The sequence below is a fragment of the Haematobia irritans genome, chromosome 2, assembly GCF_050003625.1.
Source record: "Haematobia irritans isolate KBUSLIRL chromosome 2, ASM5000362v1, whole genome shotgun sequence".
In the NCBI taxonomy this organism is placed as follows: domain Eukaryota; kingdom Metazoa; phylum Arthropoda; class Insecta; order Diptera; family Muscidae; genus Haematobia; species Haematobia irritans.
Window position 1 is genome coordinate 63,320,372 of NC_134398.1, and position 22,861 is coordinate 63,343,232.

General features: G+C 31.7%; 1 protein-coding gene across 1 annotated transcript; it reads left to right on the forward strand.

Moving 5' to 3' along the window:
- Window positions 1-12,556: 12,556 nt before the first annotated feature.
- LOC142224603 (uncharacterized) lies at window positions 12,557-12,979 on the forward strand. The gene has a single exon (XM_075294384.1). It carries the CDS (start codon window positions 12,557-12,559, stop codon window positions 12,977-12,979), a length of 423 nt encoding a protein of 140 aa, XP_075150499.1.
- Window positions 12,980-22,861: the final 9,882 nt, after the last annotated feature.

Sequence of the window (22,861 nt, forward strand, 5' to 3'; positions counted from 1 at the left end):
TTTTTTTTTTGAAACTAGTTTAATGTTTTTCTTTGTTGAAAAAAAATACAGTTTGTCAAGAAAGTGTTTTGACAATGGGATAAAAATTATGTTTTGTTCCAAAATTAAATATAATGAAATTTAAAAAAAAATATTTTGTTATGTATTTTGCAAAGTATACATACGTACACAGAATTAAAAATTTAATAAAATATTTAATATTTCAATTATTTCTAGAATTTGAAATAGTTGGCAATGTCAAAAGACTTTCTTGACATACTGTATTTAATTTCAGAGCATATTTTTATATTCCTCCTCAGCGTATAATTTAATAGAGAAGTGGTAAGTTTTCTTTTAAAATTTGGCTTTCTTTTCACTAGAATATTTAAATTTTTATGGCCTTTTTATTATCAAAATTACATGTTTTTAACCCTGGACAGTCATCCTTATTTTTTATACACTAACGTCATCCTTCGTCATTTTGACTACGGCTTATTTCAAGATGCTATAATTTGCACTGTGAGAAAATGTGAACCAAAATTGAATTTATTTTCTTATTCATTTTGTTTTTAATTAGTATACAACAAAAATTCATAAAATATTTGTATTTGTATAACTTAAATTTATCATTTCCCAATCGACTAAAATGCATTTTAGATCGAAAATGAAATTACGCGTTGTCGTTTTGACGAAGGATGACTGTCCAGGGTTAATACCTTATTTTAGTATTACAATAATCAAATATTTTTGGAAACAAATTTAATATATTTATGGTAAAAACAAATATTTAACTTCAGAATAACAATTTGGAAACATTTTAATGAATTGGTAAGCTTTCTTTAACATTCTTTTAACCAGAATATTTAGTTTTTTTATGCATATTATTTCTTTAATTAGATTTTTTGGAAACCAAAAAATGTAAAAACCAATTTAATGTAAAAAATAAATATTTAATTCCAGAGTATCCCCAAATGAATTTCGATAACTTTTTAACCTCAGCGTACACTGAAAAAACAGTGAACCAACAAGGAAGAAAACTTTCGGTTAATTTTAGAAAATTTTGAATATTTGAAGAAAATTTTAACTAAACAGTATTACAAACGTTGGCATCACGCCGATGTCATAAAAATAAGTAAATATTTTTCCACAAATTCAAGAAAATTTATTAGACATAACTAAGTTTTTTCACTTGTTAAAGAAAATTTTGTAGTTTGAAGGAAAAAATTGGAGTTCAAAATTGCAAGAATGTCTTTTTGGTAAAATTTACAAATTTAAAGAAATTCTGAACTATTTTGTGGAAGACACAAATTTAGTTAATCTCTATGCTTCATTTGAGTATATTTTTTTCCTCGGTTTTAGTTAATTTAACTAACGTATACAACAAATTATTAGAGTAAAGGAAACTTTCTCCAAACATAATAATTCCATGAACTAAAATAAAGTTAAATTGGCTTTAGTGAAATAGAGAGTTCACTTTTTTTTGAGTGTACAATTTAATAGAGAATTGGTAAGTTTTATATTAAAACTTTGGCTTTCTTTTGATAAGAATATTTATTGTATTATGTCCTTCACATCGATAACAACACAGTTTTAGGAGTTAATATATTACTTAATTCATTATTTATCTAATTGTTTCAGGTACAAACTTTATGAGGTACGTTTATCTAAGAAAAGGTGAATTCCTTACACCATTTAATAAAATGCCCCCAAATATGGTAAGTTACAAGCTAATTTAAAGAGATTAAAAATTATATTTTATTACATGTTAATTTTTAACAATTTTCACTATTCCTTCAAATTTTTCAGCAAGATATGTGAATATACTAACGATGAATAAAAAACTAAGGAAAAGTCAAAATGTCCAAATAGCGAGTTAAAATAAACTACTTTCTTGTTCCACGTGGTCATAATTTTTATTCACAAAAACATTGTATTAAGAACTCTCATCATAAGTTTTTATAATAAAGTACTTTTGCTTAAATAAAGTTTAATTTTAATGTATGAAAATTTTCATAATAGTAAAACGGGTTGTTGTTCCTTTAATTATTTAATTTCTCTGTACTGTGGAATGATTGATTTAAAAATAGTTTAGTCGTCGACATTTTAAGGAGACTGTTAACCACTTTTTATTATCAGGTTTCCCAAAAAATAAGCAGGTAAACCAAAATAATACTGACTTTTTAACTTGGTAGGGGTATATAAATCTTATGGTGTTGTAAAAATGAACTAAAATACAATGTTATAGATTAACTAAAATTTAAGAGAATTATAAACTAGACAAGTTGAAAAAAATCTTAAGGGCTAAATCATGGTCAATATTACTACAGTTTAGTTCATTTTGCAATGGAAAAGGGTTCACTGTTTTTTCAGTGCAGTTTTGGTTGTACTTTAAAAGTTATGATTTAAGAAGAACTTCTGAATTATTTTTGTTGGATTCATATTGTGTGAAATTCTTTCAAAATTGCGACGGTGAAATTATGATTCGATCTAGTGATGTCCGTCCATCTGTCTGTTGAAACAGCAACAAGCAAGTAAATATTGATCAATTATGGTCCATAATTATACATAGCTCCCATATAAAACGATCAACCATAATTGCCTTTTTGAGGAGTAAATTTCATACGATTCGGTTGAAATTTGGTAAGTAATGTTAGTATATGCCCTCGAACATTCATTCGAAAATTGGTAGATATTTGCACTAATCATATATATAGCCCTCATATAAACCCGATTCCCAGGTTAGACATTCGGGGCCTCATGGAGGAGCAAATTTCATCTGATCTGTTTAAAATCATCTCATACAAGCACAATTTTCTGAAACAACATACAAGCAGTTTCACAACAACCGCCAATAGTTCTCATTTGATTCTCTCGATATGTCGATTGATATCATTCGTCAACTTTCACTTTTATTACTTTCTCTTTAACGTCTCTCTCCCCCGACCCGAACCATATTTTTTTACATCTGAACATATGAAGAACATATTTTTCTATCTGTTGTTACAAATAGAATTTAATAGAACTTTGTACTCAATCCATGGCGGAGGATACAAGATAGCGCAACGCCGAATTTTCTTGTTTATAAATAACTTAATATTTTTTGTTAAATTGAGGAAAGTTTTATCAAAAATGTTACAAGGTTTCTGTTCTATACTTTGAAGAATAGAATCAATATCGAATTGGATCTTGTGGGAAGTAAGAAAAACTAATTAGAATAAAAGTTTTTTCAAATTTTCTTGTTTATAAATAACTTAATATTTTTTGTTAAATTGAGGAAAGTTTTATCAAAAATGTTACAAGGTTTCTGTTCTATACTTTGAAGAATAGAATCAATTTCGAATTGGATCTTGTGGGAAGTAAGAAAAACTAATTAGAATAAAAGTTTTTTCAAATTGAGAAACATTAAAAAATTTAACTAATCTCAATTAACTATAATAATGTTAATTCGGCGAAAGGTATTTCCATACACTTTTTTTGAGGTAGTATTAGTATTGTTCTACAACTTAAGCTTTACAGTTTATTTCTGATATCCCCATTCGAACATATACTCTTCGTTCACATACAAAACGCTGATTTGGGTTTCTCTAAGCTCTATCTTAACGACAAGTGAGACGAAAATAAATGCGAACGAAAACGTAATGGTTTCTCTAAAATCCACTCACTTTGCACAAATCTTTCGTTTTGTGGAAAAGGCATTCATAAATAAGAAAAAACTTAATAATTAATAAATTTATTAACGCTTTTTAGTCCAAATATATGATAAAAGTGGTTATTTCGATCTATTTTTGTTATAGACATACATTTGGAATAAAACACTAATTAAAAGGAGTACCGAACTGTAATTATTGCAGATATATAGAAATACAAATACATATCTTCGCGATCCAATTCCTTGCCAGATTGAATTTTGTGGAAAGTATTTTTTAAAATGTATGGGCCTTTTTCAAGTAATTGAAATAATTGAGATCTGGTAGTATTAGCATTTGACAGTAACATAAACCATGCGAACGAACGAAAGGAAGTTAGAGAAACCCAAATCTAGACGAAAGTGTGTGACGACTAGTCGTTTGAAATAGCTATAAATTGTTGAAAGTCAAATTTATCTTTTAAACATCACAACACGTAACTCAACTACAAAAGCCGCTAATTCAAAACAAAATTGATCATTGACAAAACTAACATAACATAATATACACAAAAAACTCACTTTAGTCGATTTTAGAACATTAGTATGTACACCCACAAATATTGACCATAAGTCTCGTATCATGAAATTTTGATTGAAAGCTCTTAGTTTGGATTGCTATGAATTCATTTTAGTTTTGGTCCATTCTTATATACATTTAAATATGATATTCACAAATTCAATGAAATTAGAATACTTCTATTTTCTATTAAAATTTTCATATTCTAGGCATTTGCCAAGTGTTGGCTCATTAGAATGCATTCTGGTGACGCAAATACAAGGAAAGCATACCAAGCGCGAATATTAATCAAAATAACAAATATGTACGAGCCAAAGTTGCTGCCGTTTCGTCGTTCATCATTTGAAATGCATAGAATTTTTTAACAAATAAGCAATTTTCAAATAGTCTCGCTTATATTTTTTGTTGCTTTTGGTAAGATTTTCCACAGGATCTCATGCACATAGCTCACATTGGTATAGAAGGTATACTATTTGGGGCTTTTTGCTTCCGCTACAAAATCAGCATATTTATACTTTGTATGCATAAAAATAAGTATAGATATAAAACAGCACAAGAAAACAACATCAAAAACAACAATATAATAACGCATATTTATGCCAATGTAATTGGGAAAACATCTGAGAATCGTGAACGTAATTTATAAGGAACTGTGACGTACATAACAGTCGAAAAAACAAAAACACGGACTCTCCAATATTGAACATCATATGTACTGTAAGTGCACTATATCCGGCGTTGTGAAAAAGTATAGGAAATACCAGATTTACGTTAAATAATATAACTCCAAGTTTCAAATGTTGATCACCGTACACAGATGCTATTAGGTCTACTAACATACCAACAGAAAAAGGTACTTTAGTTACTTTGTTATAGTGTATATAACATACATATGGGAACAGCTATACTTTCCAAGTAGACATACTACCGCCTTTTCTCTGGAAATTTGCTAAGAGCAGTTATTATTGAAATACTACGTACACTGAAAAAATCATGCCCGGTTCCAACAATTCTGTCTTTACACTAATGATTTTGGTATTGATTCCGAGACTTATCATAGACTTAAAATTTAAGTCGGCTAATGCCCTTGGACTACTTCGCAAAAGCGTATTTATGATTTATCGGTCGATAGATATGTATTAGAAATAAAGAAAAACTTGAGTCACTTTTACAAGTTTTCGGCCCAAATCAGAAACACATATATATGGAAGCTATATAGAAATCTGAACCGAGTTCAACCAAATTTGACATGCTTACTTAGTATTTTAATCCTACTCTCTGTGCAAAATTTCACGTAAATCGGACTACAATTTTGACCTCTGTGGTCATATGAGGGAAAATCGGGCGAAAGAACCGATTTCAATAAAATTTAACACAATTGACTACACTACTAATTCTACTTCTGGTTTCAACCAAATTGGGCTAAAACTCTGGCTTCTGGGACCATATAAGTCCATATCCGGCGAAAGATATATATGAGACCTATATCTCAATCTGAACCGATTTCAATAAAATTTGTGTTATGTTTGTGGAAAATTTCCAGCAAATCAGGGTAAAACTCTGGCTTCTGGGTCCATATAAGTGCATATCGGGCGAAAGGTATATATGGGATATCGGGCGAAAGATATATAAACAGAAACTTGTGCCAAATTTTAAGTCGATTGGACTAAAACTGCGACCTAGACTTTGATCACAAAAATGTGTTCACAGACAGACGGACGGACAGACGGACATGGCTATATCGACTCAGGAGCCCACCCTGAGCATTTTTGCCAAAGACACCATGTGTCTATCTCGTCTCCTTCTGGGTGTTGCAAACATATGTACTAACTTATAATACACTGTTCTACAGTGTGGCGCAGGGTATAAAAAATACAAATTTTAATAAACTCTGAACTATCCGTATAACTTGCGTATAATTTTTTGATCCTGTGTACAATATTCCCCCTATTTTAGTTCATTTAACTAATGTACACAAAACATATTAAACTGAAGGAATAAGTTCCTTCATATTCTACTCATATTGCAAAAATTTTAGTGTTTAATAAAAAGAATTTTGTTTGAATCAAAAGACAATGGTCACGATCTAAATTGTTATGGTATTCGTCAAAAATGTTTGTCTTCCAGTTAAAAGAACATGGCCACAACCTAAAATATTCTGATTTTTAAGAAAAAACTTTTTTCGTCGTCGAAAAAAGGACGCCACTTGAGAAAAGAAAAAAAAAATTAACTTTATTTACTAAATTTTTTTATTTATTTATAAACTAATTCATTGTTTACTTGTATTTATAATGTTGTGCAATCAAACATTACATATTTTTACACACTCTATTTTGGTACAATTTCAACAATAAATAATCATTCCATATTAACGTCGTGCCCATCAAATGTACAAACGCAGAATCATGTAACTGCTAATAAATGATACCATATAGCAAAATTCAGAACAAAAACAGGTAAATTTTTTCAATTACACTTCTCTTTTTTGTATTCACATAAAACAACGTGCCACTTCTGAATACATAAATTAACACAATAATTCCGTGTTCTTCGTCAATTTCAAGCAACAATCAACACACGACTGACGCGCAAAATGAAAATCGTGTGTACCTCAATGTTTTTATAAAATTCTTTTCGTTGCTAAAAAAAGTTTAAAAAAAATGTACATGGTCTTTATGGTCATGTAATGGTTCTATACATGTCTATACGTACCCTATAAAAATACTTTTTTCCCTGCAAAAAAGTAAAAAAAAATGAATGGCCACTTGATTTTCCCGACCATTTAATGATCTCAAATTCTATCACTTAAATAATATAACAGGTTTTGCGGCATTTGAGAACCATTTAAATGCTTATTGCCAGCATGCATTTTTCTCTGCTCCAAAACTATTTTTAGTAAGACAAAATACATGGTTTTCTCGACAATTACATGCTCTAGATAAGCATTAAATAGATGCGGCCAAAGATTATAGATTTGAGGAAGATGGGAGATTGGCTTGCGTCATACCAAATGTTGCATTTACGAGATTAGTTTAATACATGTTTGTAATCTTTTAGTTGTTTTTCGTTCTTATTTTTTAAATGAAAAATTTAATTAATCTGTTAATGTTAAATTTTAGGCAACAACAAAAAAAATTACATTTTCCCCTTTATGGAAATTTATTACGTGCTCTTCATTTATTTTTATTTGCATTTTGGTTCGAGTATTAACATTGGCGTAGCTAGGGGGGTGCTGTAGTTCTTGCCCCCTCAGAATAATCAAAGCTACAGTTGTTTTATATTTTAATTCAAGCTTTGCGATGTGTTTAATCCAATTAAGATTGTGGCAGAGAGAGTATGTTAAGCATATTTTTTAGTATTGATATTTACATTACAACTAAAAACACGTAATAAAAACACTAAAAGGAAACTTGAGACGCACATTTTCAAAAATAGTCAATTTATAACTACGTTGATTAAAATCATAAATCGTCACATGCCCAATTTACCATCTAAAATCGTCAAAATCACGAAAAATCCACAGAGTTGGCACCGCTGCTCTCGACAGTTGCTTCGTTGTATTCTGTTCTCAGAGAATTTTTAAAAACTAATCGAAGATAGACGTTTTATAATATTCAATTTATTTTTTGCCTTTTATTTAATTTTTTATTCTTAGTATTTTTTATACACGATGAATATATCAAGTTTATGTTTTGCTTTATGATTTCTAGTCCTGTTTTAAAACACACATTTTAAATAAAATTTAAAAATCATATGTTTGTTGTCTTGAATTAAAAATAAATAACAAACAATATTTTTCAAACACATACTTAAAGCAATGCTTTTATTTTTTGTTATATTAAATAACGGTAAGTTGCTATTTGATTATTTATAGCGGTGTCGTGGAACCGGCTCCCACACACAATAAAATATTTTTTGTCTTCAACCATGAAATTAATTGATCTAATTAATTATACCCTTCACCACTACTGTGGTACATGGTATAATAAGTTTGTGCATTTGTATATAACGCCAAGAAATAGTGGTCATAGACCCATCTTTTAGTATACCGATCGGGTAAGAATTAAAATCTGAGTCGATTTAGCGATGACCGTCTATCTGTCTGTCTGTCCGTCCATCTGTCTGTATATGTAATTTTGTGCACAAAGTACAGCTCGCAATTTAAGTCCGATCGTTCTCAAATTTGGCATAGGGCCGTTTCTTGAGACAGAGACAATTGCTATTGGTTTTGGAAAAAATCGGTTCAGATTTAGATATAGCTGCCATATATAATTATCTACGATGTGGTCATAGTTAGCGTGTTTATCAACCAATTTTCTTGAAATACCGTACATCCAAATATTTAATGAATCTCGCAAATCTTGCAAAATATCAGCCAAATCGGTTCAGATTTAGATATAGCTCCCATATATATCTTTCGTCCGATTTAGACTCATATGACCACAGAGCCCAAAATTTACTACCGATCTTCATGAAATTTTGCACAGAGGGTAGAATTGGCATTCTACCAATGCTTGGTACACTTGATTGAAATCGGTTCAAATTTAGATAAAGCTCCCATATATATCCTTCGTCCGATTTGAACTTATATGGCCACAAAAGCCAGAGATTTGCCGTGATTTGCTTCAAATTTTGCACAAGGGGTACGTTTAATAGTATCGTTAAGTGTGTCAAATTTTGTTAAAATCGGTTCAGATTTAGATATAGCTCCCATATATATCTTTCGTCCGATTGAACTTATATGGCCTCAAAATCCAGGGTTTTGCCGTGCTTTGCTTCAAATTTCGCACAAGGAGTACGTTTAGTAGTATAGGTAATTGTGCCAAATTTGGTTGAAATCGATTCAGATTTAGATATGGCTCCCATATATATCTCCCGTCCGATTTGCACTCATATGACCAGGGGGGCCAAAGTTATACTCCCATTTACGTGAAATTTCGCATAGATAGCAGAATTATTATTCTAACTATACATGTCAAATTTATTCAAAATCGGTTCAGATTGTATATAGCTCCCATATATACGTACACCAGAGTTGGGGAAATATGGTCGACTGTTTCATATTTTAGACCCATTTTCAATGGGATTTTCCTCCAATTGACTGGATAGTTTCCACAGAGAATACAAATATGGCCAAAATTCTCACAGTTTACACAAAATTCTGTGATGATTTCCCCATATCCTACACACTGCAATGCCAAAATTTCCACAGAACGGATGAGTTTTAAATAAGGCTCCAAGTCGCCCTACACATATCTTGGCGAGATCTAACCAATATCCTTGTAAAATCGCCATTGCTGAGTAGCAAAAATTGTAAATATTACTCTAATTGTCCTATATCTCGAATACATATGTATCGCCTGAAATATTAAAAATCTCTTTTGTACAATTGCATTAAAATTTCTCTCGCTTCATATTTCCCATATTTTTTACTAACATTGTGTATCATCCCAGGGCGTTAGCCGATTTAAATTTTAATTCTAGAGTTTTTGTAGAAGTACAAAAAATTGTTTCCATTAAAAGTATTTGTATCTGGAAATGCAAACCTTTATATAGCTCCCAGCAAATTTTAAGTAGTTGAGATGGTAACACAAATGTTTGTCTACATAGTCGGCTCCGCCCGACTTTAGATTTTACTTACTTGTTTTTAATTGAAATGTATTCAATCAAAAAAAAAATGATAGTATCAATCATCAAAGCCAATTAAAAAATTAATTGATACAACTAATTTTTGTGATTGAGTTTTTTTTGTTTTTGATTGATTTTGCTGCATATTGCCTTTAACACCGCAATAAAATTGAGGATGTATAGTTTTATCAATAGGGGTAATTTATCGCTTCGGAAATTTCGACAAAATTTCGAAGGATGTCTGGGGGGGCATAGCCCCCCCCAGAGAAAATTTCTAGCTCCGCCAATGAGTATTAAACTAATGTGGTAAATGGTTTGATGTGCTCAGTAAAGACAATAAACTCTAGCCCCCATATTCATAAAAGTTAACGTAAACTTTATACCTACTATTACCATACAAATTCATTCGATAAACTGTCAGTAAATTATTATGAATATGGGCATAGGAAGATAGGAAATTGGCTTGCGTCATACTAAATGTTGCATTTACCATATTAGTTCCATTCATGTTTGTAATTTTTTTATTTTTTCGTTTATATTGTTTAAATGAAAAACTTAATTTTGTTAATGAAATAATGTTAAATTTTAGGCAACAACAAAAAAATACATTTTCCCGTTTAAGGAAATTTATTTCGTGCACTTAATTTCTTTTTATTTGCATTTTAATGCTATGTCAATACTTGTCGTATACTCGTTTGGTTCGAGTATGAAACTAACACGGTAAATGGTTTGATCTCTTCAGTAGCCAATTTCCTATCTTCCTACAATTTATTGTCTTTGGTGCTCAGTAGCCAATCTCCCATCTTCTGTAATCTATAATCTTTGGATGCGGCCACCATGTCTAATCATGTTTTTTCTGTGCGTGTGAGTGTAGAATCTCCGACCAAAGATTATAGACTTGAGGAAGATAGGAAATTGGCTTGCATCATACCAAATGTTGCATTTACCATGTTAGTTCAATACATGTTTGTAATTTTTTTAGTTGTTTTTCGTTTTTATTTTTTTAAAGAAAAATTTAATCTTCTTAATGAAACAATGTTAAATTTTAGGCAACAACAAAAAAATTACATTTTCCCCTTTATGGAAATTTATTTCGTGCACTTAATTTCTTTTTATTTGCATTTTAATGCTATGTCAATACTTGTCGTATACGCGTTGGGTTCGAGTATTAAACTAACCCGGTAAATGGTTCGATCGCCTCAGTAGCTAATTTCCTATTTTCCTGAATCTATAATCTTTGTCTCCGACTCAGGAAGTTATTCTAGTCAACCAGGGTATATATGTTATGAAGCATAGGACCAGGATTTCTCATCAATTGGAAGTAAAGGTCTGCACAAGCATAACTGAATTTTCATAATCCAAAATGTTCTAAAACATGAATAGAACTTTCAAAACATAGCTATTAGCAAAACTTTCAAACGTCAAATTAAACAAATATCAGAACATAACCTACGCATATTTGGTTGGAAACGGACGATGTTTTGAATGTTCTATTCGAAATCAAGCATTAAGGTTGCAAGCATTGCGCACAGCATGCTCTAAAGTGCTTGCAACTATCATTAAACATTTATGCTGTACTTGCAACTTATGTTTGCTGGTTCTGGTTGTGTTGTTTAAAGCAGAACTGAAAGCAAAAAATTAAATGGCGGGACAGTTGGAAGAATGTAAGCAATTTGTCTATAGCTTTTGGGGTAGTTTTAGCTTTTTCTTTAAAATCTCAACTTGAATATGGTTTATGTTGACATCCCATATTTTTTGATAGATCGTGTGAATAGAAAAAAATAGAAAATGGCATAAATATGTAATATATTAGAAAATGTTAACGAAATAAACAAATTGTATTATGTTAAAATGTAAATTCAAAATAATTTGTAATTATTTGTAATTTATATCTTTTATATCTATATATAAAAAGAAGTGTACATTTTGATTGTCACTCCATAACTCGAGAACCGCTACATAAAATAAAAAATGGCTAAATACGTTTTGTAGAAGACGCAGTATGGATTGTTAGTAAACAACAAAAATTTAAAAGTATATTCGTTTCGCCGAGATATGGCGATTTTTCTAAACATTACCCGTTTTCATATACATTTTATATGAATGGAAACAATTTTTGTTTTGTTATACAGCATTGCTTGGATACGAGTAAACAAAATTACAGGTGGTCGAATACGTTTTGTGTAGCATACAATTAGGATGTTTTTTAATCCTAATTATTTGTATGTTGTCAATCAAATTTAATTTTTTAAATTTTTTATTGGTGAAATGACAGTGAGATGTCCACATTGCGATGCGGCCAAATTTCAGGGTGAAACTGCTGACTTACCTGTGGTGCCACGAACAACACCGGCGGATGAGATCAACGCATGTTTAAAGACTTCTTTTCTGTGGCGACATGTGCAAAAATTGACATTAGACATAAATATGTGCGTTCAAATGCACAAAGACCAATCTGCCGATAGGTTCTGGAAGCAATTGTTAGATATTGGAAATGGCAAAGTTCGACTCAATATTACAAATGGATTAATGACATGCCGACCAATTTTTGTACCATCCTCCAATCAACAGAAGGGTTGATTGAAAATGTGTTCCCAAACATCGATCAAAATTACAGGAATCACAATTGGTTGAGAGAACACCGCAATACTCGCACCAAAAAATTTACACGTTATGCAATTAATTTTCAAATTCAAGAAAAATTGCCAAGTGCAGTGACTTCATATTAGTATGCTGATATCGCAATGAATGCAGATGGTGCAGTAAACTATCGTATTGAATTTTTAAATTCATTGGAACCACCAGGTATGCCACCGCATAGTTTGAATTTAAAGGTTGGCTCATCAATTATTTTACTGCGAAATTTAAATGCACCAAAACTGTGTAATGGCACAAGATTAGCAGTACGAAAATTGATGTCAAATTTAATTGAAGGCACAATATTGACCGGAACTGCGAAAGGTGAAATTGTGCTCATACCACGTATTCCACTGATTCGAACAGACATGCCTTTGAATTTAAGCGTTTGCAATTCCCAGTGCGTCTATCATTTGCCATGTCCATCAATAAGGCGCAAGGGCAAACGCTTCAAATATGTGGATTACATTTGGAGGAGCCGTGTTTTTCACATGGACAGCTATACGTGGCCTGCTCAAAAATTATTGTGACCGACGGTTACCTATGGATTCTTTTTTCATACAATTAGATCGCACCGCTGTGCTGCTTGAAGTTTTGTAGAACATTTATAACCCACGCAAAACATTATAACCCAAGTACCAACAAGCAAAGACAATAAACTCTAGGAAGATAGGAGATTGGCTACTGAGGAGATCAAACCATTTACCGTGTTAGTTTCATACTCGAACCAAACGCGTATACGACAAGTATTGACATAGCATTAAAATGCAAATAAAAAGAAATTAAGTGCACGAAATAAATTTTCATAAAGGGGAAAATGTAATTTTTTTGTTGTTGCCTAAAATGTAACATTGTTTCATTAAGAAAATTAAGTTTTTCATTTAAAAAAAAGGAAACGAAAAACAAATAAAAAATTACGAACATGTATGGAACTAACGTGGTAAATGCAACATTTGGTATGACGCAAGCCAATTTCCTATCTTCCTAGAGTTTATTGTCTTTGCCAACAAGTTCTATGCCGCATGTGTTTTATAGTTGTTGTGCTCAAAGACAATAAACTCTAGGAAGATAGGAAATTGGCTTGCGTCATACCAAATGTTGCATTTACCACGTTAGTTCCATACATGTTCGTAATTTTTTTATTTGTTTTTCGTTTTTATTTTTTAAATGAAAAACTTAATTTTCTTAATGAAACAATGTTAATTTTTAGGCAACAACAAAAAAATTACATTTTCCCCTTTATGGAAATTTATTTCGTGCACTTAATTTCTTTTTATTTGCATTTTAATGCTATGTCAATACTTGTCGTATACGCGTTTGGTTCGAGTATGAAACTAACACGGTAAATGGTTTGATCTCCTCAGTAGCCAATCTCCTATCTTCCTAGAGTTTATTGTCTTTGGTTGTGCTTGTTTTGGGTTCGATTGGCTATTGTTGTGTTTGAATTTTCAAACCATACCGCCGTCGAATGAGGGTTTTGTTAGGTATGTTCGGCGAAGCGCTGATGTTCTACACAAAGACAATAAATTGTAGGAAGATAGGAAATTGGCTACTGAGGAGATCAAACCATTTACCGTGTTAGTTTCATACTCGAACCAAACGAGTATACGACAAGTATTGACATAGCATTAAAATGCAAATAAAAAGAAATTAAGTGCACGAAATAAATTTCCTTAAACGGGAAAATGTATTTTTTTGTTGTTGCCTAAAATTTAACATTATTTCATTAACAAAATTAAGTTTTTCATTTAAAAAATAAAAACGAAAACAAAAAAATTACAAACATGTATGGAACTAACATGGTAAATGCAACATTTAGTATGACGCAAGCCAATTTCCTATCTTCCTAGAGTTTATTGTCTTTGGTTCTACATGTACACACAAAAAAATAAATGCAAATAAATATTAACAACTTTATTTGCATGTAAAATCTGCTGATGCTCAACAAATTTGTCTATTGAATATGAGGCATTTGTTGTTGAAATGTGTTTGTAGATGCTTGACAGAAGAAATAATAGAAATATTCTGAATTTTCAACAAATTGTTTTGTTGCCTAAAATAGTTGACTGCTATCGATATGAAAACTGAGAGAATATGTACGAAAGCTAGAAGAATTTTGAGAAGAATAGCATATAGCGAATATAGCACTGGGCAAAAAGTTGTCAATATTCTTCTTAGACCCTGGACTACTCAAATTTAAAATCGTCTTACATTTACAAAACTGGGTATAGAATTTTCCACACAAAAATGTTACACGTCCCCGTCCAAAAATAACATTTTGGTCATATTCCTTCTCTGTGTGTACTTAACAAAATATCTCCAAAATTGTTCCGGCAATTTTGGTGCAAGTCATAGCATAATTCTGTCAATTTTAATTTCAATTCAATTTTTTGTTAATACACCAAAAAATTTGTTACAGGTCATTGATAGACTCCAACAAACCACATACAAATTTTTTCGTTCAAATTCCAAAATACTTGTTGAGGATTAAACGTAACGTTCAACAACAAATATTTTGTTCTGTTGGATGCTCAACAAACTACCTACAAATTATATTATTGAGAACACAAATTATTTGTTGCCTTCTGATGGTAACGATTTCTAACAACTTTTTTGTAATAATGGTTATTAAAAGTACAAATTAGTTTGTTGCAGGAAAATTAACAAATTTTGTAATTGGTTTTCCAACAAAAGTTATTGGTTCTCCAACTTATTTTTATCTGTGTACTGTAAATTTCCAAGCCATTTAAAATCACTTTCAAGCATACTTGTGCAGACCTTTAATTGGAAGTCAAAGAAATACCAAATTTAAGCTTGTAGGGTACCGCGTAAAATTAAGTCATGTCTTCTAAACAGCCAATAAAGCAGAAACAGAGCAAAGTACTCCTTCAACTAACAAAAATAAGACAACGAATATGATAACAATATAAATGCATAAATAATGACTTTGTTTGTAACAACATAGTTTAAAGAATTTTAAAAAGTTTTCGGGAAAAAAATCTCCACAGCATAGTTTTCCTATGCAGGGCAATTGAATAGTTTTGATAGAACAAAAAACAAAAAAATTACCAAACCCGAGAAGACAAAATGTATATTACATAAACTGCATGCATTATTATTGATAAACACAGAGGAATAAAAAATACACCAAACAGAGTTACCACAGTACAAAATTGATGTTCCATTTTTTTAAATCCACTTAGATATAGTAGTAGTAATCCTATTGTCTAGTAGTAATGCTATTGTATTGTAACTGTCTTAGGGTCTGATCGACTATGTTACATTCATGCAGAAAGAAATAAAAAAATAAATATAGCCCCATATATAGCGATTTCTAGACTTTAGATTGTAAATGAAGTGTGGTATTAAACACTATCCTCCCGTCAAAAGGCTTCCGAAATGTAAACTGATACAAGTTCAATTGTTTTGTTGGTAGGGTGAATCTTAATATGCCAAATATTTTGCTTTCTAGCAAGATCCATGTAAGCTAAAGAAAAATTTCTTCACGAGCAACAGATTTACTGCCAGATTTAGGGAGGGCACCACAGTCAAACCACGAATTGAATTCAAAATACCTTCAAGCACATCAATTGTCGAAAGGGGATATTCTAAAATGTAAATTATCGAATTGGTATCAAAAATATAACCCTGGACGATAATGCTGCGACGAACTATTAAGAATATTAAATTCCGAGGATGTAAGTGTACCATCATGTACAAATACCCTAATAAAGTCGCACGAAAGGCAAAAAGTTATTATACGAACTGTTGCTCCAGGGCAATATTTTCATGTTGGTGTAAAACCTTACTTATATAAACTAAATGTATACGAAACTCCAGTGATACTTTTAAATATTAAAATATTAAAATTGGCGTTCCATTATTCAAAAGCTCCAAGACATCTCTGTGGCCCATATTGGGATATTTCGCCAACGTCGAAAACTTTGAAGTTTTTTTAAATGGTTGTTACTTGGGTAATACCAAACCATATAATATCGATCAATATTTACATAATTTTGTTACAGAATTGTCAGATTTAAAAGAAAATCGGGTTTTTATAGACAACCACCAAGTACGCATAGAAATACGCGCATTTATATGTGAGTCGGTTAAGAGTCCATCGAATATATTGCAACAACTTTCAAATAAATAAATGGAACGATCGAAACGGGGTTGTGTGACTGGTTATATAACACAAGTATTTAAACTAGGCAATAAAATGCCAAATAATGTATGCAATTTGCGATGCGATGTTCCCTTTAAAATTTCAAAATTTTGTGAAGAATCAAAAAACATAAGTGTTTTATAGAGATATTCGAACATTAGAAATTTTTTTGAAGCTCCTTTACAGTCAAGAAACGACTTAGGCATAATATTGGCTAATATAAATAAAAACGCAGGAAGAAGAACAATTTGAAATAGAAGAAGTGAATTTTAAATACATTGCCATTCCTTATAAACATGAATTTGTGTTAATTCCTATTATACAAACATATGAATATATTTTGGGAACGTATTTTCTTAGAAATAGATCTAGCTAACAAAATTAAGATTGGACACTCGTATAGGATTATTTTGATAGTTTTTAATTAATTTTAGTTAATACCAGTCTATAAAAATAAGAAAACTCACAAATAAAAACAAAAAAACATTCAAGAAAGCTCTAAAATATTTAATATTACAGAAAATGGCTAAGAATTTAACCAATATTCATAAAAAACTTTCGAAGGAAGTGGCGTATTCAAACATAGCAAAACTTAAGAATTTAATAACAAGTTGGACGAGATTTTAAAAAATCAAGCTCTGATGGATGCACACCTCGATGGTAAGTGATCATATTGGTAAATATTTTTAATACATTCATATTTATTATTTTTTTCATATTTTTTTCTACACGCTCACAAAAAATCGCTTCTGTAACATATACTCCCAAACATATTTTGCTTCAAGCATATACATTTTTGGGTATTGCCCAAACATTTATATGTTTGATCTCTTCCAATATATAATATGTTGGAAAGCATATTGGTCTAAACACTATATGTTTGGGTAGTCTAAGTTCCAAACATTTTGTATTTTTGCATCCAAATTCAATAATGTTGTCTTCCAAAAAACAATATGTTATTATGTGACCATATAATATGTTTGGAAGCATTTTGCACCCAAAAATATTATATGCTTAAAAAAATTCTCCAAAACAATATTGTGCTCAAAATTTTATTTATTTATTTATATATTTACAATCATAATGAATTATGAAAATAAACAGGTAATATAGGTGCTAACAACATAGGTTTTCGACCTGAATGCTCAAAATTTTGTTTCTACCCAATTGTATATACCCCCACATCTTTCTCACTTCCACGAGATTTTTAGTTCTTAGCACCTTTTTCTGTAATACAAACATTGTTGAAGAAATTATTCAATTGTATGATTTTTTTTATTTTAATTTTACCTTTTGCCGGACGGGGATTCGAACAGCGGACCACACAGTTTGTAAGGATCAAAGAAGTAGCTGATCAATTGCCCAAGGAAAAATAAAATGTTAATTTTGTAATAACAAGCAACAACCACCAACTTAATTCAATATCGCTCCCTGTTAAATAGCGCTCCAAGCTACTAAACACATATATGTTAATAGGCTATTTCTAAATTAATATATGTTTGCATTCAAGCATATTATATTTACAAACATTTTATGTCCCAAACATAATATGTTCTAACATATTAACATATATGTCCCAAACATGTTATGCTAGTTTATGAACATTATATGCTTGCACTCAAAAATATTGTGTTTAAAAATTTGTGTTCCAAACATATAATGTTTATAGCCAAACATATGAAAAACAGTCTTTTTCAACCGTGTAGAAATACAAAATAAATTGAAGCTAAGAGAGTGTCTAGAAGGTATATAAAAGCTATGTTTAAAAAGAATATATGTATATTAATTATTTTATTTATTTGTATAGAAGAGAATATGGCACGGCAATCTAAAATCATGGCAGTTTTGAAGCAATTAGTAAACAAAAATATTAATGTTGGCCCACCTATCGATTTTCCGGTGGAATCTTTTGAAAATATGGAAGCAGTAAATTTAAAAATTGCAGACGATGTCGATAAATATGTAAGTATTTTATAGTAAGTTAAAATCACTTAAAACTTATAAAATGTTATATCATCATATCATTATTTAGGTGGCCAGAATAAGAACAATATGTCATCCCGGTGGCATATACAAAAATTTCGACAGAATGTTCTCAATGCCAGTAATAGTGGCATATAATTATGATGGCATTAATAATAAAAGGCCTTTTGAGGAATTAAAAGCACTAAATAGTGCTATATATGCACCCTAAAAAATCGCTTCTTTAACATATGTTCCAAACATATTTTGCAGGAAGCACACATATTATTGGATACTGCCGAAACGTTAATATGCTTGTTTTATGTGAACATATTATATGTTTGGAAGCATTTTGAGCCCAAAAATATTATAGGCTTGGAAGAATTTTTCGCAAAGACGATTGTGCTCATTCCCTAACATACTCGTAATTTTCACTTCCACGAAATATTTTAGTTCTTGGCACCTTTTTCTGCAATACAAATAATGTTGAAGAAATTATTCACTTTTATAATTTTTTTAACTTTACCTTTCGCCTGCACGGAGAATCGAACCGAGGACCATACTGTTTGTAAGCCAACACACTATCCACTGGGCTATGTATCTGTTATAGTCACCAGTAGATAATTATCGTTATAAGTTACATTTATATAGCATAGTTTGCGGCGCCCACGAGCCCATGCAAACAAAACATTATTTAACAGAAACATAAATTTGTTTGCCACGTGGAGCAGTGGTTAGCATGTCTGCCTTGCATGCAAAGGGTCGTGGGTTCAATCCCTGCTCCGACCGAACACTTTTTTTTTTAATTTACACATTTATAATTATACTATATTAAATTTTTATAATGAAACTTCGAAATGTGGGTTATTAAAGATTTATAGTCAGTAACAGTGCTTGATATAAACGAAATTGACTGATTTTTGAACAAAATATTATTTTTTTATTGCAAAAATAACAATTTTGTATCAAAAAAACTGTTTTTGGTACAAAACTTTAAAATTTGGAAGGAATTCAAAAACTCTAACAAAAGAAGAACGTGGAGTCGAGTATAAACATACATAAATAATTTTATAATATAAACATAAATTTATTTAGGCGTGAACAGTTTTTTACTACCAACATGGGAGCCACCGTGCTGCAATGGTTAGCATGCACGCCTTGCATACACAAGGTCGTGGGTTCGATTCCTGCTACGACCGAACACCAAACAGTTTTTCATCGGTGGATTATCCCACCTCAGTATTGCTGGTGACATTTCTGAGGGTTTCAAAGCTTCTCTAAGTGCTTTCACTGGAATGTGGAACGCCGTTCGGACTCGGCTATAAAAAAGAGGTCCCTTGTCATTGAGCTTAACATGGAATCGGGCAGCACTCAGTGATAAGAGAGAAGTTCACCACTGTGGTATCACAATGGACTGAATAGTCTAAGTGAGCCTGATACACATAACCTAACTTAACCTACTAGCATTTAACACCATCGCTCTAAAATGCCTTTTATTTTTCTTTAGTAATTCATTTTAAAGAAAATAAACTTTTTAAATTGTTTTAGCTGCAAAACTCGAACTTAATGCCCGCTTTTATATTTGAAGGTGTCCGTCAACTCCTAGTCGACTACTTATTAATAAAGAGGAACCAAACTTTGTTTTTATACATTTTACTGTGTAATTTTTCACTATTTCCTCCTTATTTCATTTTACTGTCCCAACTCTAAAAAGAGTATAGTGCCCTTTCGTTATTGTTATGAAGACCCCTGATTCCTTTTAACGAACCAAGAAAAAAAAAATCTTGTCCCATAATGCCAAAATGATAAACAAAACACATGTCCACACATACATAAAATGCTGCTCTCAAATGTCTATTCTCTTTATTCAAATTAAATAATATTTAGACTTAGGTATATCAAATTTTTGGCCTTATCATAAAACAGTTTTCCGAAACAACATACAAGCGGTTTCACAGAAATTGTTCTCTTTTGATTCTTTCGCTGTGTTATGTTGATATCTTTCGTCAACTCTCCTGGTTTCCATCTCTACTTCTTTCTCTATACTCTCTCTGTCGCTAAAATATCACAACATAGGTATGTTTAGTCGAAATTTGTAAAATTATATATGTTTGCATTCACACATATGATTTTTATGAAACATTCATGCCCCAAACATAATATATTCTAACATATTAACATAGATGTCCCAAACATTTACTGTTAGTTTAGGAACATTACATGTTTGCACATAAATATATTGTGTTTTAAAATTGTGCCCGAAACTCATTTTGTTTATATCGGAACATATGAAAAACATATTTTTCTAACAGTGTGGTAATATTTCTTATATTACTTTCTATTTGTATATTTATTGAATAATATATTTTTTTATTTCAGATGCTGTCAAGACGGAAGGGTACACAGAAAAGACTATATAGCTGACATTAGGAAGTCGTTCAAAAACTTCAAGGGTCGCCATTTCCGCAAAGTTTGTGTGAAAAAAAAAAACAAAAATGTAATGAATAAATATATACGCTATATATTGAGTGCTGGGTGAAATTGGCCTGAAATGATTGGAAACTGTTGCCGTTGATAATTGGATGTAATTTGCCTATCGATTAAAAAGAGAAACTCGATAACTCGTTCGGCATAAGGATTGACTCCGAAGAGATAGTCGGGCTTTTTTGGGAAGCAATAACATGGTTTATGTACTCGTTCGTGGTAAATAGAGGTCTCCGGATCTTGTTCCTCGGATAGTAGTTACGTAACTAATTGTGGAAATTTCTTGCTAAAATTTTTAAGGGGTCATCGCGAGGTTTGTTATCTTTAAATTATAACGACTATCAACAATCAATTCAGAACTAGCACGGACTCCGGCTGTCTAATTAAAACAAAGCATTGTGATGGCCTCAGCGGGCGTTGACACTATGTGATTTTTGCCCAATGCTTTGAATATCAAAGTGAAGAAATTCAAGTAAGCGCGGGTAAACGGCGAGAGTAGGTATGACTCATCTCTCAGGTCCGGAATAATAAGGCGTGTAGCAGCTGGGTGTATGACCCTCCGCCATTCTGGTCGGGAGAAGATTATGTACGCGCCGTGCAGCTGCGTTTTAACCTCTTACCATGCAGGGCTATACCTTCAAAACCGGCTAACCAGAGGAGGTGCAGAGCGGAGGGGTGTAGGCGGCAGGAGACGGTGTGTCACATGCTGCAGGCGTGTCCCAAGATGCACGCAGCAAGGCGGAAAGGGTGGGTGGTCCACATATACAGCGATAAGGGACTTCGAACGCCAGACATTATTTTTGTCCCAGGTAATCGTGTCTGATGTCGGAGTACATTGGGAAGGAGAGGAGCCATTGACCAACCACCACGAGGCGAAGCGGCGCCATTATTCATCCGAAAGCTAAACGAAGTTTTCCTGGCATGAGTGTTGATGTGCTGCCGTTCATTGTAAGTGCCGGTGATGGTTGCGCACGCCAAGTTTATGAGCTGCGCTTGGGAGGCGACCTCATGAGACGAATTGTTGGGTTAATACATTATATTGTTTGATATTTGTTGTTATATATAAGTTATAATATAAGTTATTAATCTAAGTTCACTAATTTTAATTAATATTAAATATAGTTCGAAACTCGTAATTTTATAGGAACCCATCCTTATTTTATTAAGTCTTATATAATAATTTGAAATACTTTAGTTTTAAGCAAATGGAATACTTTTGTATAGGATTTTATGTAAATAAAAATACATTTTGAGTAACCCAATGACTCGTCATCTAATTAGTGATGCGCATGAGTGGATTAGCAAGAATCCTACTGTCCCTATAAATACTAACGGAGGTGGCCCAAGGACAGCTCAGTGCGGACAGAAATCACACATTGAGTAAAAAGCAAATGCTGACTTGATCTCGGTGTTCAGTGCACACAGGGACAGCAAAAGCTCGGCCTAAATATCGATTCTTTTGATTTAAGGAGTTTTTAACAAGAGGTGTCAGAAAAGTTACCACACGTTAACTGGCTTGTGGTGGCAAAGCGACGTCGTTTTTTTGATCCTTCGACGTCGGCTCTTCCTATCATTGTGAAGCAAAATTCACGAAGTGTTGGATTGTTCACCCATGCAAGGGAACATCAGCTGGGTCTAGACCGTCGTGGGACAGGATAGTTTTAACCTTTAAAAATCTTTGATACCCAAGAAGTTTTCTGCTATTGTTAAGAAACCCAAGAAACCAGTTAAAAGCGAAAAAGCAAAATCTAATCCTCAAGCAAGGACAACAGAAAAGTCAAATAAACGTAAACGCAAAGAT